This window comes from Lacerta agilis, chromosome 1 (assembly GCF_009819535.1).
Source record: "Lacerta agilis isolate rLacAgi1 chromosome 1, rLacAgi1.pri, whole genome shotgun sequence".
Lineage (NCBI taxonomy): Eukaryota > Metazoa > Chordata > Lepidosauria > Squamata > Lacertidae > Lacerta > Lacerta agilis.
In genome coordinates, this window is record NC_046312.1 from 18,764,776 (window position 1) to 18,780,925 (window position 16,150).

Consider the following 16,150-nt stretch of genomic DNA (forward strand, 5'->3'; position numbering starts at 1 on the left):
AACCACTGGTCCTCCAGATGTTCTTAAGACAGCAATTCCCATTAGTTCCAGCCACCATTGCTAATTATCAAGGGTGATGGGTGCTATAGGCTAGCAATCTGTGGAATGCCACAGGCTTCCCTTTCCTGACTAAACGCCTAGTCATCAAGATTTTGCATTTGACTCATTAGCCTTCTTTTTACAGCCACTAATCATACTGATCTGGCAACTAGATCTCTGTTTTTAACCCCCAAACATACTGAGAGGCTACTTTATTTCATTTTCTCACCATTGTTTTTTTTAACCAAAGGAAATTAATATTAAATCATGTGTGTATGCTAATCTTTCATGCATTGGCTGGAAGACAAAAAGGTGATTTAACACTGGCAGGAGGATCCTAAAACATCTTCTCAAATTAATCATGGATTTTAGCAGAACTTCTTTCACATATACCTATATTGTAATGAAATTTCTGCTTATATTGCTATATAAGTGACAACACATATAGGAACCAGACAGGGAGAAGACTGAATATTATGTTTCAGGCAAAGTATTCCTGACCTAGTTATCCAACCTTTCAATTTCAAAAGCTGGATAATACTAAATGTATACCAAATCCATTTTTCTTCCTTGATGGTCAGAAAACCTACTGCAATTAGTTTTAAAAAAATCTATGCAGCACCTGAATTAAGAAACCTATGACAACTGAGACACTAATATCATTTATAACTGATGGGTAAGAAAGGTTTACCTCATGATAAATTAGTCCTAGCATTCCTTCCACTTTGTCAAAATGAGGTGTTAAGAGAAACATCTTCAATATTCCTTGAAATACCAGGTGTGCACGCTCATTTTCCATTTTGACACAAAGTGGATTAGCCTTCCAAAATTTAAGATTCTAGCATTTGTAATGCAAAGAGTTAAAGGAATCAAAACACAGACACATTATCATGATCACCAGTCTTCTTTTAATGGGTGAAAAGCTGCATTGTCATTTTGTTTAGATTAATACATAACCACCCAATACAGAAAATGTTTAAGTTTCAGCTTGGAGTGGGCATCTGACCGAGGGCAAATAAAATAAACTATGTTACAACTTTCACCCAAATACAAGAAACAGTCACAATGTTTTCTTCTTATTGGGAACCCTTAAAATACCTGGCAAGTCTCAAGAAATCCTCCAGAAGAGAGTGCTTGCATTGCTTGCATTTAATGGGTAACTTTTAAAATGTGTTTTACTAGTAAATGATTGGAAGCCACAAATATCTTACATTCAACTGAAATGCATACACGTCCCATCATATTTAGGTAAAATTTGATCAATGTCGTGCAAAACAGGGTCATCACATCTGCCCACTATAACTATTGCTAGTCAAGTTAGCCAGTTAAATTAGTGTGAAAGTGTTAAAATAATACTCATAAAACATCTTTCATGCCATAAAATACATACTTGTATTTTTGAAAGAAGTTTGGAGCTTCAAAAAGTTTGGACCACTCTGCCTTACTCAGCAAAATTTCATCTGTGATAGCAAGACCTGAATTATAAAAACACATTTCAGCCTTTTCATATATTATTTTCTTCATCGGAACAACAGTTTACTGAACACAAGGAGTTAAGAGCATATAAATGAAAATATAGCTACCCAAATAAATGCCAAATGAGTTAGACCATTAGCAATGTCACCTCTCACTGCCTAGTGGCCCTCAAAGCTTTCCAGCACTACCTGGAAATGATAGATCCTCAACCTGGAACCTTTTACATGCAAAGAAAGTGCTCGATCCCTGAGCTATCAGCCTGCCCCATAAGTTTGTTTATAATTTAAGTTAGATGGTGGTGTACAACTCTGTACTAAGAAATATCCAACTATAGTTTATCTAAAGTTTCAGACTGAAGCTTCTTTATCTGCCTTGATCTTTCCAAATGGAGAAAAAAATTTTTTTAAATAGGAAGTGGTGGGAATTGAACCTGGAACATTATGAATGGTATCACTGAACTATTTACTTATTTATTCAAATTATTACCAGCCCTTCCATCCAAAGGAGCCCAGGGCAGCAAACAAATAAATAAGTTTTAAAAAAAAAACCCTCATTTATATGGGCTATGTACAAGTGGTGTTTAAACGACAAGTTGTGCATATTGTGTTCAATCGTGGCTAAAATAATTACGATACAACACCATCTTTTCAGGTACTAAAACTGTCTTAAGTGTCCTTTCCGACCAGCATTTTACTGGTGGAACAAGTTTTCAAGAACCCATTTTTTTCAGTATATCCAAACTACCATATATTTATTCCCAGCTGCTAACAGAGAGTACTGGGCTACTGGAATACCCAGAAAAGCTGAAGCTAGATAAGAAGCCACACTTAAGAATTGCTGCTTTCCAATTAGTTTGGAAATGCTATTTCTAAAAGCCTTTACAATTAGAAAAAGCGTCAGATTCACATGATGCGACTAGATAAGCCTGGATCCAAACTATCAACACACACAATCTAAGGAGGGTTATTTTCATTCTTTCGGGAATAGATGTTCAGAATTCCTTACCTTGCTTAAATTCTTCAACCATGACCATACGTGTAGAAACGGACACATTGTAGGTAGAGTTCTGCTGGGGGTATGCTGGTGTAATTATAGGCATAAGATGGTACCTATCACTGGGGTTTACCTACATATAACAACAGCCAATCAGTTTTCTTCAATCACATTTAAGTTAAAAAATGTGGATCTGTCCATTGAAAAAAAAAATCCCTGTTATATACCACTAGTGAAAACGTCAGTGAGGTAATTAATACTGGCAGCCTACTTCAAACTCAGGAAAAGTGACATATTTTAAAGAGCAGATTAAACTTAATTATCTGTTTTTCAATTGCACCTTTACTGAATGCTAGCCTGCCTATAATTATGAAACTGGACTGATACCTGACTGATACATGAAGAACTTTATTACCAGGCACACTACTGTCTGCAACCCTTTTGAAGTATGTAGTGCATTTCCCCCCTGTAGTATATTAATTGTCACGAAGATGCCAATTCAAAAAAGTAAAACATAAAAACTAAGCACCCAACAGGATCAAATGTGTTTAACATATCCTTTATTTAGAACAGTATGTTTGATGAAGGAAGGAAACGTGCAGATGCATGTCAATACTTTTAAGTTGTAATTATTTTAAGTTGAAACCCTACCATTTCCTTACATGGTTTTCTTTAGCTACTGGAGTACAAAGGACTTGTATTACATACTGCTCATATGCCAAAGGATAACAAGGCAAAAAACAATCATAACATCTGATGTGGGCTTTTATTAAAGTAAACTTTTTATTGAAAACGAACTGTACAGTCTTCATATACACGAATTTTTGCTTGTGTTGGTCAACCAACAGGCTCCGATTCCACGCACTGTGTAGTCACAATTCTGATATCCAACTGGGTTTCAGCAAGCCCAGAACTCGATTGTGATAGCCACATTCAATAGGGAGAAAAATACCCTATTTTATGATACACGATGTGTAATTCTTGCAGGAGCCCAGGAGCAAGTAATCCTATAGTACTGCTGAAATTAAGGAGATGTGGCCCTAATCAGTGCCTGATAGAAGATTACTGGGAGTCCCGTGAAAGTAACTTGAGTTTTCTAAAGGAAAAATGGGGAAAACTCATGGCAAAACGCTACTTACTATTCTTGGTTTAGTATAAACACCTGCCTACAGAGTAGAGACCTATGGCATAAGTGTACAGTACTGGCCCAACTTTCTATGGTTATCACAGAAATCAATGTTGCAAAGAAATCATATAGGGAATAAACAGATGCAATCCCCAATTTAAGTATACAATTGAACCACCATTTACGTAACCCTCTGATTACGTAAACTTCGGGATGCATGTGCGGCAAACCTGGAAGTATTTTACTGGGTTTCACCGCGTGTGCAGAAGCGGTCCTCAGGTTGCGGAAACCTCAGGATCTGACCAGACCTCCGGAACAGATCCCGTCCGCAACCAGAGGTACCACTGTAGTCACGTTTTTAAGACTGTGCATTTAGGGAATTTTACAGCAAATGAAAGAAATCCCCAGGTCAAAAGCTTTGGGCCGGAGGGGGGGGGGAAGGCTTCAAGTAAAAACTTGGGGCAAAATTAAGTGACAGCCTACATTTTACAAAGCAAGTATAGAAGTGCTGTAAAACTAACCAGTATTTGTAACAAAGGTAGATTCCCTAGGGCTTAAGCAATTTGTTTTAAGCAGTTTGATCTTATAGGGGGAAAAAATAATACACTAACCCTTGGGTCCCATACAGGCAAATTAAGATTGCATTCTTCTGGCTGTTTCAATAGCACTGGATTTGGCCATTCCCTGTTTAGAGAGATTGTAGCACTGAGTAAGAAAAGCACTTATTTATAACAACAAGCAAGCATGTTTGAATGTGAGCCTTCATTTTATACACCAGGCGCAGCATCAGACGAAGCTTCTTTCAAAGAAGAAAACTGCCTACCTAGCTTTCTTAAGGAATGAATTTTGTTTTATTCCCTTCAATCCAAACATCTTTCATAGCACTTAACTGACAAATGCTTAAGGTTTGGTTTTTAGCCATTCATTTTCAAATGGATACACCTTTAGAGCGCACTTCTTTAGGGCTATTGTTACACTAGAAATATTTATGGGGAACATTATTTTAACATTTGGAATCCATCTCATTCCTCATGTTCAGGATGGGTAAGAACAGACAGCAGCAAGATACCAATAGCATGGACACTCCACATAATTTGGCAAATGCATGTAGAATGTCTCCCTACAAATTGTGTCTTTGCTTAGGAGACCCGCTGCCACTTGGACACTGGTGTTATGTGCAAACTGAACCTAGGACTGCTAGGAAGTATTAATTTTTTTTAAAGGTATCTTCAATGCATCAGCTATTCTGTCCATAAAAAGTTATTCCTTCTAAGAAGCTAACCTTATTGTAAGTTTGAAGTGCCACTCTAGATTATACTCTGCACACACTATGCTACCCATTTGTCTTATGCCTTAGAAGTATTTGGAACAGGTTAAACAACTGGATTATTTATGGAATCCTTGTGTACCAATAGTGCATCGGTGCAATGTGCATTTTAAATTTAGTACTCTAACAGGCACAGCTCCCCCAAACATGTCATTTTCCTAGAGAAACTATGCAGCAGCACATGAGCCAAGGTGCTACTATCAATCCAATTCAGCCAGCAAATTAACATTGGAAAAATCAAATCTTCAAAGGTTCCAAGAAGGTTTCAGATGATGGGCAGCTAGCATGTGTTGTGCAATGAACTCTGCACTTTTAATTTGAAATATCATCTCTGTATGAGAGCACATGCAGAAATTTGTTAATTCTTGTATATGAAAATAATTCCAGTTACTCAAAATATTTTTTGTGCTTTAGAAGACAGGCAGTTCACTTATCCCAGATATTCCCTTAACATGTAGCACAATCACATCATACATGAACTGGCAAATGCTGTCCACCTTAAAGGGTTCCCATTTTAATACACCAACCCGTTCAGACTAGGTATGAATGCCATCTGCAGCCCTTTCCTCAATTAGCGCTAAAATGGATAGAGCCACACAAAAAGGTCAGAGCTCCGAAAGAGCTCATGTGTTTAAGTGCCTCACATAATGTAAGTAGATGTTTTGCACCAAGGACTATAAAATAAAACTTGACAGTGTCTTGCAATTTCTTGGAAGGGTGATTAATATTCCTAAGAGTACACTTGTTAACCTGACACCATCTGACGGAATGTCATAGAAACAACACTAAAATTCAGGGTCTATAATAATTTTATTTTAGTGTAATCTAAAAAGACATACCATTTAGAAAATACCAAGAAAAATTTATGTACAAGAGTTGATGCTATTGCATTTGGATAAAGCTGGCAAGTTCTTGCTACTAGCATAGCCCAGGAAACTCCACCAAGGAAACCTAGTATATTGGAATAGATGTTGTGCCCTGTTGTTGTAGAGATAAAAGACAAGACAACTTTAGTCATTTTCATTCAACTGGAAATGGGCATTTTTTAAAAATCCATTTTGTAAAACCCCACTTACGTTTAGCCCATAGTTTGATAGCTCTCAGTGTTAATCTGAAATTGTCAATATTTGGTACTAGATGGAGAATTTCATCGGTTACTCTGCAACCTAGAAAACAGAAACCATGTTTTCATCATGAATATTAAAGAAAAAACATTAGACAAAAATGGAGTTTTGGGATTACTTTGCTTTTTTTAGAAGAGGGGTCTTTTTTAGCCTAATTATTTTTTTAGCCTAACCAATACTAAGCTATGCACAATAAAGGTTCTCTCTTCAACAAGCACAACACAAACTTAAGATCACAATATTGTGCTATACTATACCCTGAAAGATGGTAATTCAGCATGTACAATTGTCACAGTAAGGCATAGCTACAGCCAATTCTGTATTTCTGTGTCACATAAAGCATGGTGGAGACACCTCCACCATTCCATATCATTGAGAATGTATGCCTTTGTTAAGCCCTTGCCTGACTCCCATTGCAAATTATTGCACTACTTTATGTTATCTCAAATTGTTTGTGGGACTGGGATACACAGGGTTATATCTAACCTTTTTGCTTAGCTGACAGTAAGGCTTACATCAGTGGAACCAGGAGGGACACAGATATAAGGAGGGGGGGTGCAGGGGACCCCCAATATTGCTTTCCTCTCAATTTCTCTGACAGCTGAGTGACAACTCTTAGATACAACCCAAACAGATTAAATGAACAGTCTAAGAACAAATTCAGATACTTTGTAACTGAATAAAATTAAGAGCTGAAATTGCATAGATTGATATGTATGTTTGCCTCAAGCCATATTAAGGAATGGGAAAACACACACACTTTTACATCAATCAACCTTAATTCTGTCTATGGTTAACATTGAACAGACTAATGATCTTTGCAAAGGAAGGTCAGCAAAATTCAGATTCTTGCAGTGTTCAATAATGTCATTAAAATAGTGTTTTGACAGCCACTTTAACCATTATTACACTTTTAATCAATGTATACTGAACAACTATTATGCAATACTGAAATATGCAGATTTGTATGAAGATTTTAAAAAGCTATCTTCCCAATTATAAAAAGAATACCAAATGGAATTATAATATAACTTACCATTAAGACTTCGTATGCATCTAATGTCTAAATTTTTAAGAAGACTATCATCTCGAAGGTCTAGGTCTTCAGGAATAGTCTGAAGCGCTAATCGGGCAAATAATATATCAATCTAAAATAAGCAAGAACAAAGAAGGGAAGTATGTTCTCATTCCATTGTTATGCCAGTCATTAAGTCTATGAACTGCTTAAAAAAAAGTCCACAAATTGTACTTTGTAAATAATAATAATAATAATTTATTATTTATACCCCACCCATCTGGCTGCGTCTACTTAGATTCTCTGTTTGTATAGCCAGTGATTTCAGGATCACCTGCTTCTCTGGACACTGGATGCAAGTTTAAACTGCTGCATCATCACTGCTTTATAATTAATTATGAGACAGCAGAAAAAGAATCCTCATTTACCCCTCATAGTAAAGTAAGGGTCTGCCAAGGACACAAGTTTGCATCACATTAATGAACTCGGGACTGCTGCCCTCCTTCCAATTACATTTCACCTGCCAAGCTGCCAGCTCCTTCAAACCCCACCTCTTGCCTACCCATTACTCCCACCATTGCCCAATCCTCATCCCCTCACTGCTTGCCCCAAACTTCCCCTCCTCTAGCAGCTCACCTAAAGCCTGCTGCTGTCATCACTCAGAGAAAAAAGGGAAAAAGGAAAGTCTTTCGTTCCTTCACCATGCTCTGCCACCAACAGTCATGCATTTTGAAATGCATGCTTCCAACTGGTGGCAATTAATGGACTAAGCAGAGAAAGACTTTCACCCTCTATCACGGTAACAGTGACAACAGGGAGTTTGTGAAAGTCGGCCTGCTCACTTGCTCTACTTGACCACCTGCCGGTTGGCTCACACAGCCAGGCTGCCCGCTTGAACCCTGGAGTTCTCTAGACCTGTTGTGCATGCATGAGATTAATGGTGGGGGGCAGCGGCAGCAGCAACAACACAAAAGGCAGCAGCTAACTGCAGCATGACCTTGTTCTTACAAAGGGATTACATAGCATGTAAGACATATTGTTGACAAATTGGGGGAGCATTTTAGTATGCAGCAATGGGAAGAATGCATTTAATCAGTAACATTCTCTCACTTCACACTTGGCAATAGCCCCCATGCAAACATTTTGGGACTGCAATGAACTGGCAGCAGCATCTTCCTATGTGTGCTGGGGACTGTATATGCAGATGGGTCTGGACACTTTTTATTCCAAGTGGGGTCAATTTTTATGCATCCAACTGCTTCAAGCTGCACAATATTAATATCTGAAATAAGAATCTGAAATGGATGCTACAATATGCATAACTAAAGTAGCATTTTTTGAGTTGTCACTAAAACACAAGTTACCATTGCAAGGTACTGTATATCCCTTAAAAGGAAACAACTGTTCAAACAAATAACTTCCATGAGGATGGCCTGTACACTCAGCATGGACTATGTGACTAGATGTTTCATTTCTTGTACAGAATATACAACAGATGGTGGTGGAAAAGCTATCTTAATTACTCTTACCTCTATTCCATCAAAACACAGTTTGATAACAGGAACAAATGCTTCTTCAACAGCCTGAAAAATAAATATTTTACAATGACTAATACTCATACCTGATCTTCAACAGGAACTATTTAAGGGCCTGGCTAGGATAGCTTTTTGATTCCATTCAACTCTAGTTCTATGTAAACCAGAATTTACAATAGAAAGCAATTCTATCAGAAATTGGATTCCAATATATATTACAATATATTACAATAACTTTCCAACATCACTGAAACATTATGCTTATTTAAAACAGCCTATAATCTACTCAGTTCTTAATGTACAATTATTGTAACATTTTGGGGACTTGTGTCTTTCTTTAGATAAGAGTAATTCACATACCCGTAGGTCTTTTACTTCTTCCTGTAGTTTCAGTTTTTCATAAAACGAGGTGAAAAAATCACTCCTGTCAACATGCCTTGGTGCAACACACAATGCATCAATATCAGCACCTTAAAAAAGCGTGAATAAACAGTTAGTTACCACATAAAGCCTACCAGAAAGAGGCAACACTGCAATGGTATCGTTTTGAACAGAACTTATTGCAGCAAAGGATTCTTTCAAATACTGCACTTAAAAATGGTAATATCATAGAATCATAGAGTTGGAAGAGACCACAAGGGCCATCCAGTCCAACCCCCTGCCAAGCAGGGAACACCATCAAAGCATTCCTGACAGATGGCTGTCAAGCCTCTGCTTAAAGACCTCCAAAGAGGAGACTCCACCACACTCCTTGGTAGCAAATTCCACTGCCGAACAGCTCTCACTGTCAGCAAGTTCTTCCTAATGTTTAGGTGGAATCTTCTTTCTTGTAGTTTGAAGCCATTGCTCCGTATCCGCTTCTCTGGAGCAGCAGAAAACAACCTATATATTGTTGTCATATTGAAATACCGTCATACCTTGGTTGAGGGATGCCTTGCGACTCAAACGTTTTGGCTCCCAAATGCTGCAAACCTGGGAGTGTTCCATTTTGCGAATGTTCTTTGAAACCCAATGTCCGATACAGCTTCCAATTGAGCGCAGGAAGCTCCTGCAGCCAATCAGAAGCCGCACCTTGGTGTTCGAAGTGTTTCAGAAGTCAAACGGACTTCCAGAATGGATTCCGTTCGTCAACCAAGGTACGACTGTACATTCTTTCACTCAGTATGTACAACAACTTCCACTTCAAGAAAACTACCATTTGAAATCAACCACCACAAGTATGATCCTCAACTTACAAATATATAATTGATAATGGAAATATAAGTTAAAACAAGGCTCAATTTAAGTTAGTTAACTTAATTGTTTTGCACTGGAGCTACTTTTGGAAAGCAGCAGGGTTTTTTTTTAATATAAGCAAATATAGTAAACAATTTTCAATAGTTTATTTGAAACTAAAATGGAGCTTCAATGCTAGGCTTCTTATCTATAGCAAAGGTAGCACAGCATGCAAGTTAAAAACTCTCCTATCTCCTCACCCTTAATTTATTACCTCTCTCAGGTTTTTTTAAAATTTGTATGGATAATGATTGTGTTCTGACTGACGGTCGAATAAATTGTTGTTGTTGTTGTTGTTGTTGTTAATTTATTACCTGCCTGCAGCAGACACTGGTTGAGGATTTTTTATTATTATTATGGAGTGGCAATTAGGCCATACTGCATTAAATATTAATGCAAATAAATTCATTAGTGTACCAGACAACTAAAGATGACATAAAGTATACAATGGCCATCAAGAAAAGGCAGCCCCAACTATACTCCTGACAAACAATAAAATATACTGAAGGACAGTACCATCCTCTATAGTTCTGATTGGCCTGAACTACACAAGACAGAAATATACTTTTAATCTCATTGCCTTGCAAGGCGCAGGTGTGTTGTGGAAGGGCAGACAGAGAGCTCTGTTGCATTAATACCAACACCTACCCTGCCACCATCAAGTGTCAGGTCCCGCCATGCTTTTATTTTAGCATCTGATCCTAACAGTTTGTGTCTCTCTGCAGAGGCTTTCAATATTTAATCGGAATTTAATTCATTCTAAGTTCATTTTAAAAACATATTATACCAGCACTTATAGTAAACCCACAAACACAAATGAGTTGCTATCAGAATGTGTCAAACTGTGAGTAACATTCCCTCATCTTAAGATGAGCTCCTTTTGCTGTCCTAGGACTGCATTTCAGGAGTGGCATTCTACTGAACTGTGGTGGTGCAGAAACCATAATTTATTCCAATGTAATCACATTAAAATAATTAATTTTAATGGAATCACATTAAATGGTGTAGACAGAACTACCTAGGAGATTGTTGTGCTTTAAAGGTATGATCATCCTTTCCCAATCACATGTTTGCATGAGGGCAAGTCTCCTGCCCAAGCAAGTCATTGATCTCACTTGCAGCAGAATCGTAAAAGGTTTTATAGGCTCTTTAGTGAATTTTTTTACTTCTATTGGCTACCAACTAGGCACTAAGCAAACATATTTTATAAATGTATAAAATATTAGGTACATATCAGGGACACATTACCTTTTGTATGTACACCTAATCTGTATGATCCAAATGTAAAAATTTTCCCTCCAACATTTTCTATTACAGACTGTGGAAGATTCTAAAAGGGAGCAAACACAGGATTTGAATTTTTATAAGCAATGCAGAACCAGTGAAATAGCAGCATGCTTCAAACCCTAGACGCTGGCTTCAAGCTTACTGATAGGAGCTTATTTCAGTTGTGGCACACTGATAAGAGGTGAGGGCAAAAAGTTAGCTAGTTATCATTGCTAAGCCACTATGAGAATTTGCTGTCACACACACACACCATTTGCAATAGCATCCTGCTAGTTTTATCAACAGAAACAGTCAGTTGCTTAAGCTTGACGCAGCAGACACTCATTAAACTGCATATTCTACAAATCTAATTAAACATCATATTTGGCTGCTTAACAGCTAAGTATCGGTGTATGCAAGACTGAGTTAAAGGATCACAAATAAAATAATCTTTCTCCCACTGATGTCAATTGCTAAATGCCAAATGCTGTGGCTTTAACATTCTGCTGCAGCTAAAGATACAAGTCTTAACATACATCTACATGAATAAAGAAATTCATACCTTAATTTCACTGATTTCCCGTATCCATTCCTTTACTAGGTTATTTAGTTTCCCCAAAATTAGAATTCTGTTGATGGAACACATTAATAAATTACACACAATGAAGAAATTGGGTTAAGGCACTTAAACCCCCTATCACAGAAAAGGGAACTAAGAGTGTAGCAGAGGAGCTGGAGAATGTTTCAAGTAATTTATCAAAGCTAGTCCAGAAATTATTGATTTTATTTTATTTATATTCCATAATTTCTCAAAGGAATAGTGAGGGATACATAATCACATATATTCCTCACAGCAGCTGCCCAACAAGGAAGGCAACCAGAAAAAAATGGCCTAACCTGCTCTTGTGCCTTTCACAGCAGCTTGAGCTGCAGAAACCCAACAGGGAAGCTTTCCAAGAAATGGAGATAACCACCAGCAGAAAACAGATGCAGAACAAACGGAGTTAAAGGCACAATAACAGGGGCCTTTTGGCATTGTGCTTGCAAAGCAGATTAGCTGAGATGAGTGGCCTAAGGTCAACAAAAGTGTGTCATAGTTGAGCTAGTATTTGAACCAGGTCTTTCAAAACTTTATCAATTAAACCACTATTTCAAATTATAATTTAATAGATATTTAGAGGGAAGTATTTTCATCTGTGGAATATTTGGCACCTACTTCTATAGCCAGGTTCCATGCACAAATCCAAGAAGCTAAAGGCACTGCCTACACAAATTAGTGGCTAAAGCTACAATACTGGCCAAATAGTATTTGGAAGACAAGGGCTCCAAATTACTAAGGCTTCCTTTTCTTCCCCATCAAATGCTGGCAGAGTGGGCAGGCGGGGGGGGGGATACCTGACATGGTCTGTTCACAAAATACCTGTAATGCCTTCCTCCAAACATTAACTTAAGCAGCAAAATTTAGAACCTTATACAGCTCAAAGTCTTCCAGTATTTTATCTTTACTATAAATATAAAACACCTATTTGGAATTTTGATAAATACTCAGCATTTCCCCAATTCTGTAACTGCTACTGAGTGAGAAGAGCATACAAGAACCCCCAAACCAAAATTACTGGATACAGTTAAGAGTTTATTTACAAAATTTCACACAACTGCATCATTTTTAATGCTCTATTCTTTCCCATTCCCAAGCCAATAGTTGTCTATTATCTCTTTTACTAGTAAACTCAGGTGGTGAACACTGTTAGAATTGTAACCAAAATGTGACACTGAGAAACAAGAGGGAAATAAAAGCACACTTGGGTAATTGATACTTTTGGAAGTACAATCTATATGGGGGAAAATGACAGTGTCACCCTTTTTCAACAATCCAATGAGGACTAAACATGCTAAGTCATCACAGAATGTAGAGTGTCTGAGGGAAAATAAACATGAAACAGTAAATGGGAGGGGGAGAGAGAAAGGGGGGGCATGTGGAGAAGAAAGGTGGAATGTCCCTGGCTTAGGGGTAATGGTTGACTGGAACTCAGAACAGAAGCACTGCTTTCAGGAGGGACGATATGCTGCATCATTCTGTTGCAGTCCCACTTGTTGAAAATATTATGTACTACTATTTCTATGATACCCTCTCACACAAATATTTGTGAGTACAAATCCCCCCTTTTGTTAGTGGCTTAGGGATTTCCACAGGAAGGAAAGGGAGGTTCCAAGCAGTAAGTAAAACTAAAACATTTCAGGAATGGTTTACAAAAATTAATGCAATTCCCACTTCACACTGCTAACAGCTTAGAATAGATTATTGTGTTATTGACACATTGCTGACAAAGAAGGTAATCATGTCATTCACCTGTGCTATGCAATTACTGGATGTTACCAGCATGACATGGGAGCTGGCTGTGCAGAAACAACAACTATGCTGCAACAATAACCCAAGAACCAATCAATGAACACTAGACATTCCAGAAACTTGGGATTCATGCAAAAATTAAAAGAAACACTTTAATGGATTATCAAGCTATTGTTCAGAATTGTATAGCATTTCTATTACTGGGATCTGAAATCCCAGTAATAGATCTATTTTCAAAGTTTTGTGATTCCATAAACCCCAGTATGGATTGTCACCTCTCCACAGTATATTATATATCAATAAATGTTTTATTTACCTGCGTTGCAGTTCCTCCTCCTCTTCAAAGACACCAAAGGGTTTTAGGGTTTCAATTAATTTCTGAGTAAGAACACAGTCAATCTCCTTGGGGGCAGCTAAACTGATAGGTGAGGTAATGCCATAATGCTTCTGTGGTTGCTGTGTCTGTTGTGATCCCTGGGTTGTAACTGGACTAATAAAGGTAAGTAAGACAAAATTAAGAGAGATGCCACATCAACAAATCCATTCATTGCAGTAAAAGAAAAAATACAAAAAAATGAAAGTGTTTACTTGAGCACATGTTCAGCTGTTTCTATACTATAAAAACATAGTTACTTAAATTGGTTTAACAACCTCTTAACAATATTCAACAACTCTGCTTTGTTCATAATCAGGGTAGTTAAAATATGGTAAATAAGCAAACCTTCCAGATTAGTGAACATAGTACAAGTGTGGTCCTTTATATTGAGCTCTCTGACCACTATATGGAAGTAAACTGACCTACTTTGTACAGTGACTGCAGACTCAGTCATACAGTACCATTGCATGTTGTACGCATTTCACTCATGCAATTTCAACCATGTGTAATTGAAGGTCAGTTAAATGCAAACAAGACAGAGAGCTTAAAAGCACTTTCTGTGTCATTTCCACTTGGGGGACAAGGCCCTTTCTGTGTTCACACAGAGATGGTTTCAAGGAGGCAGTTTGAGTACACCCATTTTTGTGTATACACACCATCCCCAGAACATAACCCCTGTGTAAGATGTGACCACACTGTAACTGCAAACTGTTTAGAAAAGCATGAAGCCTTAGAACTTCAGAGTAGCAAGCTGGATCAGGCCAATGGCCCATCTAGTCCAGCATCCTGTTCTCACAGTGGCCAACCTGATACCTGTGGGAAACATGCAAGCAGGAACTGAATACAAGTACACTTTCCCCTCCTCAGTTTCCAGCAACTGGCACTCAGCCTATCTAGTCCTGCATCCTGGTTCCCCAGAGACCACCCAGATGCCTTGTCTACAAACACAAGGGCAGTAATCCTCTCCTGCACCGCTCCCCAAAAACTAGTATTAGGAGGCATGCTTCCTCTGAACCTGGAGGTAGTAGTTAACTGTCATGACTAGTAGTCATGTTTTATGCCAGTCTTCCATGAATACATTTTGAAGCCATGAAAACTAGTGGCTGGCACTATGTCATGTAGCAATGAATTCCACTAAAGTAACTATACGGTGTGTGAAGTACTGTATTTTTCTGTATACAAGACATTTTTTTCCTTAGAAATAATAGGCAAAATTTGCTGGTTGCCTTATACATGGATAGCAGAGGGGGCATGGGCGATTGGTGGCAGTAGCCAGCAGGAGATTGACAGCGGCGATTGGGTGTGTGATTGGTTGCTGCGGCAAGGCCTGCTCACGATTTGCTGAGACAACTGGGCGGTGGATTTATAGCAGCAGTGAGGCGTGTGTTCAATGTGCTGTGTTTGCGTCAAGTGGTAAGGTGTTCTTTTGGTGGCGAGCATGCAGCCAATTAGTGTAGTTGGTGATGCGTGCTATTTGCAGTGGCAGGCAGGTTGTAGAGTGATTTATGGCGGTGACCCCCCCCCCAAGCTCTACAACTGTGGGCAATCTTCCACCCCCCCAAAAAGCTCTACAACTTTGGGCAACCCCCCCCCCCCAATTTTTTGTTGCAGTCCAAAGAAATAGGGGTCATCTTATTCATGGGGGCATGTTATACACGAAAAAATACGGTATTTTTGTATGTCCCGCTTCTCTCACCAGTCAGTCATTGGATGAGCCAGTGATCTGGTTTACTGATGAGGAAAATTCTAGTATCAATTGCTCTGTGGGAAATATTGTAGGTAAAAGAGGAAGGCAGCTGAAGTCTATCTTAAGGCATGACACAGATGGACTTTCGCTCCACCACTCACAGGACCATGCACTTCAACTGCCCTGTGATAGATACCAGTAGAGAGGCAAAGAAGACTGAGCTCAAGGTAGTTTAGCTATGAACCGCCCCCTCACCTTTACACATATAGGGCTAGTCTACCTGCCCTGTGAGAAAGATTCTGACAACTTTTTACATGCAGATATTGTTTTCTGTGATTTGTAAAAAGGTACAAGTCACCTAAGAAGGATCTGTATCTTGAAAGGCAATATATAACAAATTGTGATGAATACTCTATCCACTTTCTCCATTCCACACATAATTCTATAAATTTCAAACATATTCCCACTTTCTCTAAAGAAGTAAGTCCCATAGGTTAGTTGCTCCACTCTGCTGATAACTTTGTCTGCCCCTTCCAACACCTTCTTGAAATGCAGCAACTG

General features: G+C 38.3%; 1 protein-coding gene across 2 annotated transcripts in view; it reads right to left on the minus strand.

Moving 5' to 3' along the window:
• Positions 1-16,150, minus strand: part of PAPOLA (poly(A) polymerase alpha) — a 44,091-nt gene that overhangs the window by 18,202 nt on the left and 9,739 nt on the right. For both annotated transcript variants that reach the window (XM_033140234.1, XM_033140226.1), the window contains exons 2-12: positions 13,843-14,016; positions 11,739-11,805; positions 11,159-11,240; positions 8,996-9,105; positions 8,630-8,683; positions 7,122-7,233; positions 6,038-6,127; positions 5,801-5,939; positions 4,246-4,318; positions 2,521-2,641; positions 1,430-1,514 (exon numbers count right to left, since the gene is read on the minus strand). In XM_033140234.1, the coding sequence (XP_032996125.1) occupies positions 1,430-1,514; positions 2,521-2,641; positions 4,246-4,318; positions 5,801-5,939; positions 6,038-6,127; positions 7,122-7,233; positions 8,630-8,683; positions 8,996-9,105; positions 11,159-11,240; positions 11,739-11,805; positions 13,843-14,016 (1,107 nt within the window). The remainder of the gene's footprint in view (positions 1-1,429; positions 1,515-2,520; positions 2,642-4,245; positions 4,319-5,800; positions 5,940-6,037; positions 6,128-7,121; positions 7,234-8,629; positions 8,684-8,995; positions 9,106-11,158; positions 11,241-11,738; positions 11,806-13,842; positions 14,017-16,150) is intronic.